At 24.7% G+C, this 19,036-nt stretch overlaps 2 protein-coding genes across 2 annotated transcripts; one reads left to right on the forward strand and one right to left on the reverse strand.

Annotated features, from left to right (window-relative positions):
• Positions 1-4,235: 4,235 nt before the first annotated feature.
• On the forward strand, positions 4,236-15,431 carry LOC129607825 (cytochrome P450 315a1, mitochondrial). Its single transcript, XM_055519013.1, has 7 exons — positions 4,236-4,461; positions 13,370-13,579; positions 14,085-14,290; positions 14,350-14,693; positions 14,761-14,979; positions 15,045-15,257; positions 15,313-15,431. The coding sequence occupies exons 1-7, from the start codon at positions 4,298-4,300 to the stop codon at positions 15,421-15,423; spliced, it is 1,467 nt and encodes a 488-aa protein (XP_055374988.1). The 5' UTR covers positions 4,236-4,297; the 3' UTR covers positions 15,424-15,431.
• Positions 15,432-15,541: 110 nt separating this feature from the next.
• On the reverse strand, positions 15,542-18,634 carry LOC129607824 (sphingomyelin phosphodiesterase 4). Its single transcript, XM_055519012.1, has 10 exons — positions 18,479-18,634; positions 18,089-18,394; positions 17,517-18,032; positions 17,201-17,463; positions 16,870-17,145; positions 16,487-16,820; positions 16,292-16,417; positions 16,111-16,233; positions 15,937-16,045; positions 15,542-15,880 (listed from the first exon to the last, which is right to left on the reverse strand). The coding sequence occupies exons 1-10, from the start codon at positions 18,503-18,505 to the stop codon at positions 15,687-15,689; spliced, it is 2,274 nt and encodes a 757-aa protein (XP_055374987.1). The 5' UTR covers positions 18,506-18,634; the 3' UTR covers positions 15,542-15,686.
• Positions 18,635-19,036: the final 402 nt, after the last annotated feature.

Here is a 19,036-nt window from a genome sequence, read left to right on the forward strand (position 1 = left end):
TTTATTATTTATTTTATGTATTATGTATGTTTGTATGTACAAATGTATATGTATGTGAAAAATATAGGAAGAATTTAACAATTTCTTTTTTCATGTTGTTTAATTTTTTCTTATTTTTCTATTAATCCCAATAACCTTTTTAAAAGGAGTATATATCACTGATTTTTATTATATATGTATATACATGTTAATTTATGTAGTACTCGTATATATAATAGTATATAATGTTGAAGTTATGAACGAACATGATATTCACATATAATTATGACTACATTATTATATAGGAAAAAGTAACAAAAAGATCGCGACCTGTGAACGCGGCAAAATTATAAATGATTTTAAGAATACAAACATTTCTACAAGATGCAAACATTTTTTTTTTTTAATTTTTTTTTGGTTTCTGTTTATTTCTAATTTGTTATAATAAAGTAATTTATTTGTGTTTTATATTTTGTGTGTTGTTTTTTCTAGATTTTTTTGTGAATTAAATTCGATTAAGATAATGTATGAACGTTTTTAAGCTTAATATATATTGTGAATTTATTTTTAGAGAGCAACAATGTATGGCATTCATCAAAACAAAATTGCCAATATTTTTGCCAATATTTAAAAAATTTTGATTAAATTTCAATAATATTATGATTTCTGCTGTATATTTCTTGTTTAATTGGATTACCCACTTATACTGGAAATAGTGCCTAAATAAATATTTAAAAAAGTTTCGTATGTTGTGACAGGGACTATAGACAGAGGGCGTTCACCTTAAATCCATTTCTAACATAATTTAACATAAATGTCAAATTGACATTAAATTTGCATTAAGATGTTTTCGTATATATACGCGTCAATTTACAATTTAATCAAAATAATTAAAACTTTTAATTGAAATTCATTAAATACGGTCATATTTAATTCATATATAATTACAAGAATAGAATATAATAATATGTAATAATAATTAAAAAAAAAATTAAAATCAAAAATAATTTGCCATTAATGAAGATCTTCGTCCAGACATTGAAATATTTGAACTCGTGTACATACACTCAGACATATTATTATGAGTGGCTAATTAAATTTGTAAAACATATATTGAACTTATAAAATCAGATTACTTTCAAGTACTTATGTATGTAACAAAATATTATATTATTGATCTTGAAATATAGCTATCGAAAATTCTATAATTTTCAAAACTAAACTAGAATCGAGTCACTTACAACATAATAATGCAGTATGTACTTACTTCGATCAATTTTTCTGCACTATAGACATGATAAATGATAAGTAAGATATTTTATCAACATCAAAAGAAATGAATATATTAGAGTATCTCAAGAGTTCAGTACATAATATGTGAATATGAACGTACCCACATGCCTTTAATAAATAGTCTACTCTGCACTTTTATAAATTGTACAAAAATCAGACATTTATTAATGAAAATCTTCATTGTAATTAGTTGATTTTGATTCCAATAAGAAAAAGGATCTATATCTTATTAACTAATATCAAAATTATGTTATTCTACTACTCATACAAATCTGTACAAACATACATAATGCATATATTACGTATTTAAAAGCGCAACAGATGATAATAATCATTCATACCCTCGTGATGATCTCTTTTGTTAAAGATACAAAAAAAAAAAAATAATAATAATAATAATAATTCCTGTTGATGAGGATGTTGATGATGATGTGAATCACCAACAACAACAACAACAAAAGGGCAATCATTAAAAAACAACAACACAAATAATAAAAAAAAAAAACATTTGGAAAACGAGACAACAAAAATAATAAAATATAAAAAAAGTCGAAGAAAAAATCACGATAAAAAAAATAAAAAGAAAAAATTTAAACAAAATCGCTTCCTTTAATCTATTCGATCTTTTTCATATTATCAAAAATATAAGAAAAATAAAAAAGAATAATTCTGGGATTGAAATACAAAAATAAAAACAAAAAAAAAAGATCTATAGATTCTAGACTAGGGCACAAAAATTTTTGAAATTGTTTTTGTTTCCAAAATTATTTACATAAATTATTTCATTGTTGGTTTATAAACACATACACTAATATTGAGCTCTCTATATAATTTTCTTATGTATGTATGTATGTACATACAGATATACAAAAGAAGTCAACAAAAGATATCAAAATCTCTGAACTATGTGTGTGCCAGTGTCTTATGATTTTTATAAGTTTAAAAATTGTTATCAATTTTATTATTGTTTTATTTTTCCCTCGTTTTGTTTTGTTTATTGGTTGTCTTGTCGCTAGATCTTCAGCAGCATCCTCTTACCTATTCTTTTAAACTATATAGATATGTATTTATGTATGTATCAAAAAAATATCGTGTTTGTAAACAATCAAACATTTTATATAAAGTATAACAACATACTATAAGAACATGTTTTTTAGTTGAATATCTGTATAAATGTATGTACATACATATGTATATAATAAATGTACTACTATATTATATTGATGATATTTTGCCAAAAGGGAGAGTGAAATTTTATTGTAGATTTTATTGTCTTCGTTCATGAATAAATTTTCAACGAAAAAAAAAGAAAAAAATTAAAAATAAAAACAGAATAAAAAATACTTACAATTTTTGTTTTTATATTTTCATTTCACTGACAATATTATTTACTTGGTTTTTTTTTTTTGTTTTTTATTTTTTAATATAAACTTTGTTATATAAATAAAAAATATTCTTAAATTTACGGTATTTTAAAATTTGTCCGTCCATATTACAAATCAAATAATTAACAGTAATAAAAACTGACAAGATAACTGTTAAGATAACGGAGGGTCCGAAATAATTCGTAATTTGACACATTAATTTTTTGACATATTATGACAATAATTTGATAACCATTTTATGTAATCGTATTTGGGATAAGTTGCATTTATTTACATTTAACGATTATTTATGGGGGTAACTGATTTCTTAATACTACTCCTGCGACATGTGACACATTGAAATCCGCAAATTTTTGAAAAATTATTTGACAAACAAATGTAAATAAAATTTAATAACAGCATAAAATTTAAAACAAAAATTACAGTATAAAAAACAAAAATTCAAAAATTTGGTACCTGCAATGCAAATAGAAAAATTAACAGAACTTGTATAAAAATTAATCGAAAGATTATGAAATGTTTAATGTTGAGATTTAGTTTTGAGTCGCAGTCGCATCAATGTAAACTGAATTACGATAAAGAAACTTTTGTAACGCATCATATGATCAATATTTTTTAATGACATCTAATAAAAACGTTGAAAGTATTATTTTTAATTAAAAATCTTATGAAACACACATACGAACAAGAATACAAAACAAAATTTATATATAAACTTTCTAGTTTAAAAGAAAACAGACCGCTAATTTCAATTACTTAAGTAATTTTTTGTTTTTACTTAAGAAAATCAATCCATACTGTACCGTGTTTTGGTATGTTGTTGAGTTTTTGATCAAAAATTTTTTAACCATTTTCAGTCTTCAACACTATCGATACGGGTTAACAGCAACTTATAATAAGAAAAGAAAAAAATATCCAAAAAAAAAAAAAAAAAAATTAAAAAAAAAAAGAAAAGAAGAATCTTAGTGACAAATTTTAAATTGAATATTAAAAAAAAATTTTTTTTATAATATTTTTATAAATTTTTAAGCATTATACAAAGTGTTATACAAACTGTTATACAAGTGCCTATACATATTATTTAATATGTAAATTATTTTTAAATAAAAATAAAATTTTACATAAAATTTGTTTTATGAATATTAATTGTAAAAATTAAAAAAATCAAGAATATTTAAAAAAAAAAAATTTTTTTTTTTTGTGTACGAATAATGAATTTAATTGAACGTAGAATTATTTCTCATATTACACGCCACATATTTAACGGTCATCAAAATAAATGTAACAGTAAAAAAAACTTTAATAATTTTTCTACAATGATAACGGTTAATAATAAAATTTCAATTTATGGTTTTTTAAAAAAGAATAACAATAATAATAAAAAAATACAAACAAATTTATTACCATTTGTTATACTAAAATTAAGAAATGCAAGTTCTATTGCAATTCCAGCAACAGTACCTTCATCAAATCCATCAACATCGTCATCATCGCCATCATCATCATCAACTTCATCAACATCTATAACAACTGCTGAAGAAACAATAACAAAAACAAAAAAAACATTAATCAGATCAACATCATCAATAGCACAGGAAATTATTTCTTCAAATGATGATGATGATGAATCATCAGTATCAATGATCACAGTAAAAAATTCCGAAAAAATTTATAAAAAAAATTTAAATATTTTAATAAAAAATGATGAAAAAAAATTTTTACCATTTGAAAATATTCCAGCAGCAAAAGGATTACCAATATTCGGTACACATTTAGATTTTATTGCTGCTGGATCAGCACAACAGTAAGTTATTTACAAACGTATGTACAGGCATTCAAACTTATGCTTAAGGTTTATATAGTAAAAATTTCTTTTGCAATTTATTTTTTATGGTTTTTTACAATTTAAGTTTTCGTTTTTTTTTTATAAATATGTATGTATATATATATGCACATAAATAGAGTAAACGAAAATGAAAATTGCTTAAGTAAAAAATGTACGTATGTAAGTATGTAGAAAGATTCATACATACACTATTTCTTTGAGTGTTAAATGCATGTATGAATGTATGTTGGAAAAAATTTCTATTGCATTTGAAAGCTATTCAGGTTAATGAAATTAATATTAACGATTAAAAAAAATTATTTGTATGTAAGTATGTAAGGAAAATTAAGAAAATAATATGCATATTGGATGAAATATTAAGCCCTATATAAGATTTTTATCTCTTATTGTGCGATGACCAAAATATATAACGGTGAGACAATCATTTTGGAATATCAGTAAAGAAGAGTTATAATGTATGTGTATGTATGTATGTACATTAAGGCGTTCAAAGGTTGACTGTTAGATTTTATGCGTGAAGCCTTTAGTTTAAAAAATATTTAGCGAATTTTCATTTTGAAAATGTTGCATCATCTATTACTTGGAATTATCCTTGAGTTCTGAGCAAGAGGACCCTTGAGTTCTGTAACGCAGTAACATACTAATTCTATCTAACCATATTAATTTTATTCAAAATTTCGGCTTCGATTATTTTTAAAGCTGAATTAGATTTAAAATCGTATTGCAATGAGGAGCTCAAGCCTCAATGTTTTTACCCAAAATTACCAATATGTAGGTAATTTATTGAAATGAAAAATTTATAAAATTGAAAATAACAATAAAAATTCAAAACAACAACACATTAAAAACAGTTAAGCGAAATTGAAATTGCATTTTTTTTTCGCAATGTCTACTTAAATTACATATATGCTTACTAATAATTTATTGTGGTTTAGCTTGTTGATTATGATGGCATGATGGTAAATATTGTTAGATATATATGTACATACAAATGACTTTTAATTTAATATTTAGATTATTTTCAAAATTATTATATGTATGTATGTATAATATTTTAAGTTTTGATTGACTGTAATATGAGACACAACATTTTTATAATTAAAATATTTGTCAAGTAGGTAACTACAAAAATGTTATTGTTATGTAAGCAAGGAAAAGAGAAAAAAAAATGCTTAGAATTGTCGAAAGATTTTTATAAATGTACATGTGTACTATAATAAATAACATATTTCAATGAAATTCGATAGCCTGTTGCTTAATTTTGAATATTATGCCTATCACGTGCGGCTACTTTTTATATAGCCGTACAAATAATGTTCAATATCATTCAGTATTTTAAATTTATCATCCAGTTTGTAATAGGGTGAGAAATACATTAGTCATTGACGTAGACATGCACGAAATGTATTGTTCAGTGTTATATTGTGTATAAATTTATGCATGTCTTTCTATTGTCCGCACTTTTATCAATTAGTATAACTGATAGCTCAAACGCTAATTAAGGGTAGTTTATTAAATTTTCAGAAATAGTTTATTATATTTAATAAAAATTCTCATTTTTTGAACTATACAATACAGAAATTTGTATGTATACCTAACACAGAGTTGACCGTTTCAACTTATTCTAGTTTTATGAAGGTTTTGTTTTTTTGATAGATACGTATACATCCTACATACAATTATATAAATGTACGCATAGAATTAAATATTTGGTTTATTACAATAATTTAAAATTTTAAAGTAACATTTGAAACGTGTACATTTTCACGAAATATTTACTGTTCATAATATTTTGTTCATATTTGTAATTCATTGTCAATTATTTAGAAAGAGGGAAACTAAACGTTAAGCATTATAACAATTCTATTTTTTACACGTACATATATATATGTATATTATTGTTATTTTAATTAATATAGCCTCTCATATATTGTATAGAAATTTCTTAATACACTTACATACATTCTGTAAAGTTCAATAATTTAATTCTGAATAGAATCTTCAGGAATAATAAATTTTTTTTTCGAATTCTTTTTTGTGTTTGTTGATGGAATTTTGTTGAAAAATCCAGATGTTAATTTATTTTTGGGGAATTTCCATTAAAAGTTAAGTTATGCTTTTATTTTTGTCATAAAAGATCAAAGGACAAACAAAAAAGCATTTTTTATAAAGATCACTTACTCACTGTTTATTCTTTTTAATTTTGAAAATTCTCAATATATTTTACAAAATACATACACATATATTAAATTTAAACAATGAATGTTTTCTCGATTAAGGACATGAAAATTGTATACTTAATACATAAAATCTAATTAAATGCATAGATACATACGTACATACATATATATAAAATATCTTTTTGTTTATCATATCACTTGAGTATTCTAAATTTTAAATCAGCCGTTTTCTTACAAAAAAAAAAATAGAACAATAAAAACAGCAAAAATAACGGGTGATTTCTAAGGATGACATATACTTTTTGATATTTTTTTAAATTTGATACTTTTGACAATTAAGCTGTCAACGGCAACGTCAAACTGAACTATTTTAATAAGTAAATTTTTTAATATTTTGGGTATTTTTGAAATAGACGGGTAAAATTTGAAAATTATATAGGCCATACACTATTAATTGTAGCTAAGAATATTAAACACGTATTTTCAAATTTGAGGCACTTCTATTGGAATATTATATTCGTAAATGAATCTTTCGAATGAACCATTTTCGAATGGAAAACAACAATTGCACGCGAGCTTGCATTTTTCTGTTATTTTCTCGAAATTTAAACACAAATGGTTAAAAAATCACCTCTTTCACATATTTATGCATAGCTAAGGAAATAGTTTATTTTGAAATTGAATATTAATATTCTTGGAATAAAAAAATATAAATAATAACGAAAAACAATAATATTAAAAATATATGTGAATTTATCTTTTGCAAAATATAAAATTAAACGAATATTATCTTGAATTTATATAATAAAAATACAAGGTGACACCTTTACCTTTAAAATAATTTTTTTTGGACGACCTTGACCAATTTTTTTTTTTTAATAAAATATTATTAAATATTTAAAGATTTTATATTAAGTATGCAATTTATTATCGGGAATTCCCATAAACTATTCTACTAATTTTAAATTATTTATTTAATAATAATTATTTTACAATAGCTTAAAGTTTGTATATTTGTATATATATGTATTTGTATACCATTAAAAGGTGAAGAAATTTTATCCTTTATTATAATAAAAGATAAAACAAAATTTGAATATTTTTCTAACGTTTTATTCTTATTGGAGTTCTTATATTCTTCTGAAACTTCTTGTTAAGAAGATTAACGAAGTGGAAGGTTATAATTAACCTTGAGACATCTTTTATAAGAATGAAAGTTTTTTTTTATTAAAATAATACATTTATACATTTAAATATACAATTTATGTATGTATGTGCATGTTTGTGTACGTATAGTAGGTATCTGAAAATTAGGAACAATTCCAGGTTAGTAAAAAACGAACTTATTAAAGAACGGTCATAAAATACTATTTTTATACCAATGCCCGTCCATTGTTATTAAAAAATTATTTCATATGTAATTTTAGATTGAGATTATGTCATTTTATATACGAGTCAAATATTATTCTTTATAAATATAGTAGTTTTTTAGGAGGTACAAGGAAATTTATGTTTTAAATGAGACATGATTTTAAGGATCAGAATATGATTTAATTTTACTATTAATTTTTTTTTTTTTGTTTATATTTTAATGTTTTGTTTCTTGTTATACCCGTACGAACGTATGTTCGAAGGGTATACTAAATTTGCCTTACCGTTTGTAACGCTAAGAAATAACGGTCTTAGATATAGACTCAAGTGTATGTTTTTGATCAGCGTCAAATTCTGAGTTGATTTAGCATTGTCTGTCCGTCCGCCCGTCCGTCCGTCCGTCCGTCCGTCCGTCCGAACGATAACTCAAAAACTAATTGAGCTAAGTTCACCAAATTTTCACAAATGATTTATTGTAGTAAGCTGCCATACAACTTCAAAATTTATTTGGCTATATCTCAGAAACTATAAAAGTTATGGTATTGAAATTTCACAGAAACGAATATATTAGTAGGGCCAATGTGTCCCACAAAAGTTGTTGAAATTACTTGGCTCCTTCTGGTACCTGCCATACAACTTCAAAAGTTATTTGGCTATATCTCAGAAACTAAATAAGCTATGGTATTGAAATTTCACAGAAACGAATATATTAGTAGGGCCAATGTGTCCCACAAAAGTCGTTGAAATTACTTGGCTCCTTCTGGTACCTGCCATACAACTTCAACTTCAAAATTTATTTTATGTGTTTGATAAAGTTCCATACAAATTAAATAGTAGTTTGGCACACACAGTATTTTTCAAAATGCTGCACACACAGTATTTTGAAAAATACTGTGTGTGCAAATATAAAATCAGTTTGGCACACACAGTATTTTAAAAATACTGTGTGTGCCAAACTACTATTAATAAATTAATATGGTAATACGGCAACTTAAAGTCATAGTCTGTCCCATAGTCAGTTATGGCATCTTTATTCGCACATAGGATAACAAATTCGTACGGGTATCACAGAGTTGACAAGGTCAACTCTATTTTTTTTCTCGTTAAATTATGCGTTATATTGGATAAGTTAATAAAGTTTTGAGTGATATATTTTTATATACAGGATGATTCAATAGTGCGTATACAATATAATATATCATAGTTTAGAGCTGTGCTATTCGAACGACTTGTCGCAGGACCGATACGTTTCGTTTGGAAATTTTTGCGACCCTTACGAAATATTTTATAAAATACCGCCATTCGGGACAGAAACTGGTCCTTGAATATTTTAAAATGGGACAGTGCTGGTTTAAAGAATCAAGAACGAGTCTTTTGTTAAAAATTCTGTATCAAAGCTCACATGTTTTCGGAATGCAAAAATTTTAAGAATATTTGATAAAATTTTTAGTTACACCGGTGTTTCAACTTATATATTGCGTTGCAAAGCAGGAAGGTGTTCCAAATAAAAAATTTTTGAAAGGACTAACAAATTGCTCTTATCACAATAGATATTTAAGTAAATTTTGTAATACAATTTTAAAATCTATATACATTATGTATGTTTACTTTACGACTATTTTTAATTTACTCTTTGAAATTAACTAAAATGTTAATTTTAACAGTGAACAATTTGTTTTCAACCTCCAAATCCAAAGCAAAAAAAATATCAAAATTATTTAAATTATTAACATTATTTTAAAATATTTTTGACCGGATTTTTCAAAAATTTAGATTTTTTATTTTTTTGATTTTGATGTTTTTCTGTCAACGTAATCAAATTCATTTTACTTATATACGGTTATATATGTATATGTAAATATTTTAAGAGAATTTCCGGCAATAAAAAATTTGCATGTTATAGATTATTAAAGAATGATAAAAATATAAAAATATAGGTTAATATAGGAATGTGTATTTTAATATATGTAAGTACTATATGTATATTTATGTATATAGTTATAATTTAATGCATACATATATGTATGTACATTCAGTAGTATTATAAATAAATAAATAGGTAAAATTAGATGAAAAATATTTAAAAAATTATGTAATGAAATCTTGGAAATTTCAGAAATAAAACTAGTTTCGAATTTTGATTTAAAGATTTTAACTAAGAATATTTAAAATATTTTTTTTTTCTCTTTTAATATTATTTAGGTTAATTGTGAATAAATATTATTTTAATTAAATAGCTAACTATAAAAATAAATTTTAAAATATATCAACAATTACAAATACAACAGGAACACAAATGACAAAGTAATGAAACTGAGTATTAAACAAATAAGTTAAAAACAAAATAATAAAACAATTAATTAATTTACGCATTTAATGATATTTATAGTTTTTCTTTCAATATGTTGTAGCACTACTTTCATTATAACTTTTCAGTTTCGTGTCCTATGACGTCATATACAGCTGTCAATGTCTTATTCCAGTGACAGCTGTATACATACTGCCTTATTTTTGCATACCATATGTATTAGATATGTATATAAAATAGTAAATAGGAAATAATAATACTCAAATATTACAAGTATGTCAGAATTGAATGGAAAATTTTCAAATTAATTTAATTAAATGCAAGTTATTCATGTAAGATTCTTACAAAATAATAGTTATCCTATATTAACATAAAAACAAAAAAATTTATTTAAATAACATAAAAAAATTTTCAAAAAACTTTCTTCACTCACATTAGTATTTCACTCATTTCATTTAATTCTCATAAAATAATAAAAATACTTAAAAATATTCAAAAAAACAAAGTCTACAAAATTTTTATTACAATCTATAAATTAAATGAATTTTTTTTTTTTATTTAATTTAATGATAAGTTGATTCATCATTCAGGTCTCGATCAAGTTCAAATATACATACATAATCAAAAAAATTATATTTTTATTTTTAAAACACTCAAAATTATCTTCAATTTATTTATTTTGAATATAAATGTAAAGTGTTAAGTATATAATAATATTGCTTATACACTTGCTTATATAAAAGGTGAGTTGTGGTTTATCACCTAAAATATTTGGAAGAAGAAAAAAAATTTATATTTATTATACCTGTTAGTCTTCGCTCTATGACATTTTCACAAATCAAAAATTATCGAAAAAAAATTTGAATTTTATTATTTATAATTTTTTTTCTAAAATTAAAAATTCTTTTAGGTTTTAGACTATTTACCATTGCTTATCTCTAATTATTATTTATTTTTTTCACGTTTTTCGATTTACCAATGTTATTTTTTTTATTTTCCTATTTGTTGGTAGCTATTTTAATGAATTATTATAACGGTATAAGTGTTTCATACCTGAACTGTTATATAATGACAATAAGGTAGATTAAAATTTATTTTATGAAGCTTTCAAATTAAATACCGGATTCTCATAATTTTTTTTTATTAGGTTTAAATTTTGTATTTATAAAACAAAAATTAATGTTAATCTATAATGACTATTATACTGATTATAACAAATGTAATGTCGTTCTGTATTATACTATTAGATTTAACAGCAATATTGCGTTAGATACGTGAAGTTTCCTTAAATCAGATTTAATTCTTTACGACGATCAATCCTTTAAATAGTCTGCATATACATTAGTCACTGCATGTACATATATTGGAGAATTCGATTAATCGGTCTCTGCTATAAAGTCCGAACTGCGGAGAGTATTTGAGAAATTTGATGTTTAATGAAATTTCGGGTTGAACTAGTTTAAGAGATTAAACGGTTTCGCTATATATAAAGAACATTTATTTATAATTATTCAAAATTTTCTTATGACAACATTGGTGCAAATAAATTCTCGTATATACATAAAAATATTTAAGCAAAAGTTGTATTCAAGAATCAGATATTGAAATCATCTTATCATAAATTCGAAAAAATAATAAATATTAATATTTTCTTGAAGAGTACCTAAACAACAAATAAAAATATTAAAGGTCAACGCTCTCATATGATTATACCGAATTTTAATAATTTGTTAAATGAATAAAAAAGGAAAGAAAAAATTAAGTTTTGCTTGTTTGTAAGCGCTTTATATTTTATAGTCACAAAAAAAAACAAGAAAAGAAAAAACATTTTGTTTACTTTATCGAACTTAAAAAAGAAAGGAAAACATAATTTTTTAGCGATTTGAACTTGACATTGGCTTGTAAAACACGTCATAATTTTTACCATTTTCTGTTATCAATCGTTTAATTTTAGCTTGTTATTTATATTTGTCAGCACACATACAAAAGTATATTTTCATTTATTTTAAAGCTTTAACTATAAAATGAAAAGCTATTTCTTTTGAACTAAGAGAAAATTTTTGTAAGAGTAAAAACAAAGCTTAAATTTTTTAAAAAAATATAATATTGATTAAAAGTGTGTTATGAAAATACTAACGGTAATGCCTTAAAGGTACTGTAGCATCGGTATTTTGTAACCCAGAGTTAAATTTATAAGTTACTTTTTCTCCTTTTACTGTATATTATGAATTGCAAAATTATATTGCAATACAAAACTCTTGCTAGTAATTGCTTCATAGAAGAAATTTATTTTCAACAATTGCAAATCCAATATAGAATAACGGCGTCGGCACATAGTAAGCCAAAGCAAACACAGGGTATTTCTGTAAATGGAATTTTTTTCAGTTAAAACTGCAAATCCTTCAAAGTTTGGTGTACAAATGTAAAAAATGTAGAGCATGTGAAACTTTGCAGTTCTAACCTAAGGAGCTGCAGTCTTAAATAGCCTCAGTCAGAAATAGCCACCAGCATTTAATTTTTCAAATTTAACAGAATATAGATTCGTTTTGTCTTCCTTTGTTTTTCCATTTTGTTTTGTTTTTTAATATTCTTCTAAATAATTTAAAATATTTTTTTAAAATTAAACCGAAGCTCATTCCATAGTTACAGAATTAAAAATATTTTATATATTACCAAGAGCAAAGATTTTGAATTCACGTGTCGCAACAATATTTTTGTTAAATTTTTTTCTGTTAAATGAATTAATTAAATTATTATAATTTAAAAATTATTCAAATATTTAGGCCTATCCTGTTGAATTATGTATTTAATTTTTTTTCAGTATAATATTGTAAATTTAGTTTTTGTATATTGAATTTTATAACGAAACAAAATAATAAGAAATAATGTACATATTTAAAAAATAATTTTAAAATCAATTTCTAAAATGAATTTTATTTTTTGTATAATAAACACATTTACAAGTATGTTTTTAATAATAAAATTTACATATATTTTATAATTTCAGTTTACATACATATATTAGTAAAAGACATGAACAATTGGGACCAATATTTCGTGAAAAATTAGGTAGTACTCAGGATGCTGTATTTGTAGCTTCACCAAATTTAATGAGAACAGTTTTTAATTATGAAGGACAATATCCAACACATCCCTTACCAGAATCATGGACTATTTATAATAATAAACATAATTGTCGAAGGGGTCTATTTTTCATGTAAGCTTTTACATATTTTGGAAATAAATTTACAACATGCAAATATGCAATATGCAATTAATGCACAAAACAAACTCTTTTAAATATGGCAACTACTTATGTCGTATTTGGGCACAATTATTTTATATGTGTAGTCTAATTTAAAAATTTTATTTATGTACATTCAATAATGTTATCAAAATGAATAGGTTTTTATTTCGTATATTACACATACTCGTATGTACATATATCGGGGCAAGTTGAAAATTTTTCAAGTTAATCAAAATATATAGTGCCTGCCATATCATTATGTACTACACTGGATATAAAAAATTAATTTAGATTAAATAATTTTTTTCATTTCATTTTAAATTCTTTATTTAATTGAAATTTATTATTTTTGTTTTATCTGATAATGCAAATTTACATTACTTGGATCTTCAACATTGTTCACTGGACTTTAATCTGGTTAAATTAAAATGAACAAAAAAATTATAACAAAAAAATAACATAATAAATTAATAAGGAATGGACGAGAATGGTTACAAAACCGAAGAATAATGAATAAATTTTTATTAAATGGTAATTGTAATTGGATCGATCAACATATTCACAATTCGTCAAGAAATTTAATTGATTTATGGAAAAAAGAATATCGAAGGCAAAAAACTTCATCATCATTTCTTGATTTAAATAATTTGGAGGCTCAATTATACAGATGGTCTATTGATGGTAAAATTTTGTCAATTATGATAAATTTCAATTATTTAAAATTTTTTATTGATTTTTAGTTCTTACTTCAATAATGTTTGGAATTTCAATATCTAATTCCTCGTCTGAAGATCTTTTGAATGAAATTGAAATTTTTTCAAAAAATGTTAATAAAATATTTGAATCAAGTTCAAGTTTAATGAACTTTCCACCAAAATTAGCTGAAATATTAAAATTAAAAATATGGACTGATTTTGAAACTAATGTTACTAATGTTTTAGAAATGGGTAATAAAATTATTGATAAAAGTGTAAGTGAATTTGGATATGGCAATGGATTATTATCTAAAATGATTGAATGCAAAATTTCAAAAGATGATATAAAAAGAATATTTGTAGATTTAATAATAGCAGCAGGTGATACGGTAATTATTTTGATTTGATTTTTCCAATTTAATTTGAAATTTGTGTTTTTTTCTTTTTTTGTTTTAGACTGCTTATTCAACTCAATGGGCCTTATATTTATTAACGAAATCAAGAAATATACAGAAAATTGCAAGAAATGAAATTAATAGTTTAAAAGCAAATGAGGAAAGTCAATATATAAAAGGTTTAATTAGAGAAACTTTAAGACTATATCCAGTAGCGCCATTTATTGGTAGATTTTTAGCAACTGATGCTATAATAGGAAACTATAGAATTCATAAGGATGTATATTTTAAATAACACATTTTTTAAATTACATTTTACATATAAAACGACCAATTTTTTTTTAGACACTAGTACTTTTATCACTTTATACCTCTGGACGAGATGAAAATAGTTTTCCTAATGCCTTAAAAGTTTCTCCAGAACGTTGGTTTAGAAACCCTAATGGCGAGTTAAAAGGTGTTTTGCATCCTACTGCATCCATTCCTTTTGCTATGGGAATTCGATCGTGCATTGGCAAAAAAATTGCTTTAAATCAAATGTACTCTTTGATATCCCAGGTAAATTTTTGAAATTTGTATTTGCTCTCGTTTAAGGAACATAATTTTATTTTAGATTATTCCAAATTTTGAAATATTATGTTTAAATGATTCAGATGTAGATGTGATTTTACGTATGGTGGCTGTACCGAATCAACCGATTCGCTTAGTTATAAGAGAAATATAAGTAAAATTTTTGTAAACTTTCAATTTTTATTTTTGAAAAAATTACAAAAGTACCTACATATATATGCATACTCTTTTTGATCCTCATTATGGAAATTACTTTACCATCTAGTAATTTAAAAATAAATGTAATTTAAATGCCAATTTAATGCAATCAGTTTTTGCTATTTCTTATTTAATATACATAGAGATACGTATAAAAATAAATTTATAAAATAATATTCTAAATTGTACAATATATTGAATGAAAAATGAAAACTAACGTTATGGTAATAGTGCCGAAATAAATAAATACAATAATGATAAAAGACCTAACAGAATAATTCCAAATACATAAGAATTCCAAAATATTTTCCCAATTATACATGCCAATATCAATGTAAAAATAGTTTTGTACGAGCCAAACAATCGAAGACATAGTCTTGGGGCAAGACAATCCTCATGTAATTCACTTATTCCTAAAATTTAAAAAAAACGTATTCAAACAAAAGTAATTGCTTATTTTGGAGTATACCTTTTGATTTGTCAAACCACTGTATAGTAATTGGTGGGTAGATGATTTGGCGAGTTAATTTACCCCAGAAATCTTTTCGATCCCAAAGCTTTTGAATTTCGCCTCCAAACTATATGAAAATAATAAAATGTTTATATTTAATATAACATCGATTTTATTTTCATCAAGACTTACGTTTTCGTTTACTTTACTACTAACTTGATGCAATGATCTTACAAGAAAAGAATTTTCAGAACTTTGTATTGGTAACAAAGCTGGATCAACATTTGCTTTAATATTTGCAATATTTCTTTTCATCTAAAAAATATGAAAAGTTTTAAATAAGTTTGTTTGGAGCAAATATACACATTGAAACCTGTAAAGGAGATATTTTTGAAGCATCAAAATAATCACTGTCATCTCCTAAAGTAAAATTCATTGTACTTGAAAAATTGGCTTCTCCCAAATCTGAGTGATCGACACATACATTTGGCATATCGACCTACAAAGAAATTTGTTTTATATAAATTAATTCGTACATTTATATAAATTAATATAAACTTGAACTTACCTCAAACATGTTGCTAAGGGATGATAATGCTACACTTAAAATATCTGGAATTTTTTTAATTTCCTGTAATTTGCTTTGTTCTGGCGTTATATCTTCGAAAAAACTCAAAATTAATCTTTTTATGAAACCGTGCTTTGAATTTTTTTCATTTATTTGATAATTAATTTTACACATTTCTTGCTGAACATACATTTTTGCAACACAAACCGTTTTAATAAGTTGGTATATTTCTCCCTTTATATTATCACCAAATAAAGGAATATAAATATCATCAGCTACATAGTGTTCAGAGCGAAAGGAGTCCCACTCGCGCTGTGATTCTGTTCGAGGTCGTCTAGAAGGGTTTTTATTAATATAAATTATGTTTGGGAATATTTACTTACGTTAGATACGGAGATTGTCTTATTGGACTGGTCTGATGGGGACTCATTGGAAATTTCGCACTAGTATATCGGCGTTCACAATCATTTAACATTTCCGGTAGCGCTGACTGATTAAAAACTTTTATTAAACGATGTAACATAACGGCATTCCTAAAAGACGTAAAATCAAGTCTTTCAAAACGTGGTAGAATTTGAACAAATATTTGTGTATAAATTGCCAAATTTTCTGCGATAAATCCATCATATTTGCTAATAGGAAAATCCGTTGGTACTGGCCTAAAAATAATATTTCTTAACGTGAACTCAAACCAATATTTTACTTGCTATTTACCCACTAATACTTCTATCGAAAGTGTATCTCCAAGGCTGTATATAACTTAACCATAACTCTAAAACAACAGACATTGAACTATCTAAAGGCCATCGAGCAATAATACTCTTCAAAAAAGGGTAAATTCTTTGTTTCATCATTGGTTGCGCCATTTTTCGTAATGCGCTCATCGGTGTAGGATCAATTTCTGCTGAATTACCAAAAGCATGTAATTGTTTTACTAATATTCTAACAACCCGAATGAATTCACTACTGGGTAATTCCTAAAACAACATATTATATATTATTTTTAAAGTAAACACTTTTCAAAAATCACCATTGCTTCTTCAATGTCATATCTAAGCCAGCCGTCTATAAATAAGTACATAACGGATTCTGACCTCCAACAATGTGCTCTCGGTGATTCTGGAGATCGTATAACAGCGGCAGCTGATTGATTTGCTGCATTATAATGGGAGATTGGACCAAGTTTTAAATATTTTGGAGATCTGGTGGGCTGTAATTGTTGAACAGGCATTGGTTGTGGTGCTTTGACAGTGCCACATATGTTTGATGGCATTACTATTGCATCTGGATTACTTGGTAAAAAAGAACATAAATATTCTGCAGTTAAGAAAAAATATATAGTTTTCACTCTGTCATTATGTACTTCTAAAGCAGCCGGATACATTTTATGAAGTGGAAAAGTACCATGAATAATGAAATTTATCATATAATAATCAAATGCATTCAAAGATAAAGAGTTTATACATCTATGAAATGGATCTATATTTAATAAATCCGCGTAAAACATGGAATAGTGTCCACTTTGGAGCATTTCTGTTAATTTGTGCTAAAACATTTTTATATTAATTTTTTAAGGGTTGAAAATTATTATAAAACACTCACCGGCAACATTTCTATATTAAATTCAAATTTAATAGCATCATTTAATAATCGGTAGCATAGTCGGAACATAGGCCCCAGAGGTGTGAAGAAATTATACAAAGTATCAAATACTTGTGGATATGATGACTTTTCTTTGTTTATTGTCCGTAGCCCCCAACCAAGACATCCGCTATTTATTCCAAAAATTGAATTTATTACTGCTGGAAAAATTTCCTGAAGTTCCCGCAAACTACATCTTTCAAATAGAACACTTAACTCTGTACAACGTTCAATAACAGGATAATTTAATGATTCCAAAATGCGATTCTACAAACAAATAGGTTCTTATCAGGTTTTTGACTAGGTTAAAAATGCCCGGTATTTCATTGATAAAAAATTATATGTACTTACTGCTAAATTTTCATTATATATACTCATTATTTATCTTCTCAATTTGTAATTGAATCTACTAAAATATTTTTCGAAGAAAACAGTTTTTTAAATAAATTTAAATTGTTTACACTAACTATTCTTATTATTTTATTAATTTTAAAAACTTTTTGCAGACGCGCGGATTGTAAATTTAATTTAGTGACAGTAACTGTCATAGGCTTCTTCATTGACATTATTGAAATATGTGCATATAAACGGCTGACGGCTAACAAAAATAGTGAATTGCTGTCAGCTGTTGTAAAATTTACGTAAATGTTTGTTAAGTTATGATACCCGCAGGTGTATGCAACATTGGCGTATTTGTATTTGGTATAAAAAGTTTTTCAATACGCAAATATCCTTAATTTTCATTTTTACATAATATACTGTTTTCAGATTGTCCATATTGAATATATGTCCGCAATATGAAATTACGAATGATAAGTCAGTTTTATTACAAATAACGTTCAATAGACATACTTTTATAGTTTATAGATAATGCTGGTTTTGTTTGGTCATCAGTGAAATTTGACTGTT

Source organism: Condylostylus longicornis, unplaced genomic scaffold (genome assembly GCF_029603195.1).
Source record: "Condylostylus longicornis isolate FDR11 unplaced genomic scaffold, ASM2960319v2 ptg000030l, whole genome shotgun sequence".
Taxonomy (NCBI): domain Eukaryota; kingdom Metazoa; phylum Arthropoda; class Insecta; order Diptera; family Dolichopodidae; genus Condylostylus; species Condylostylus longicornis.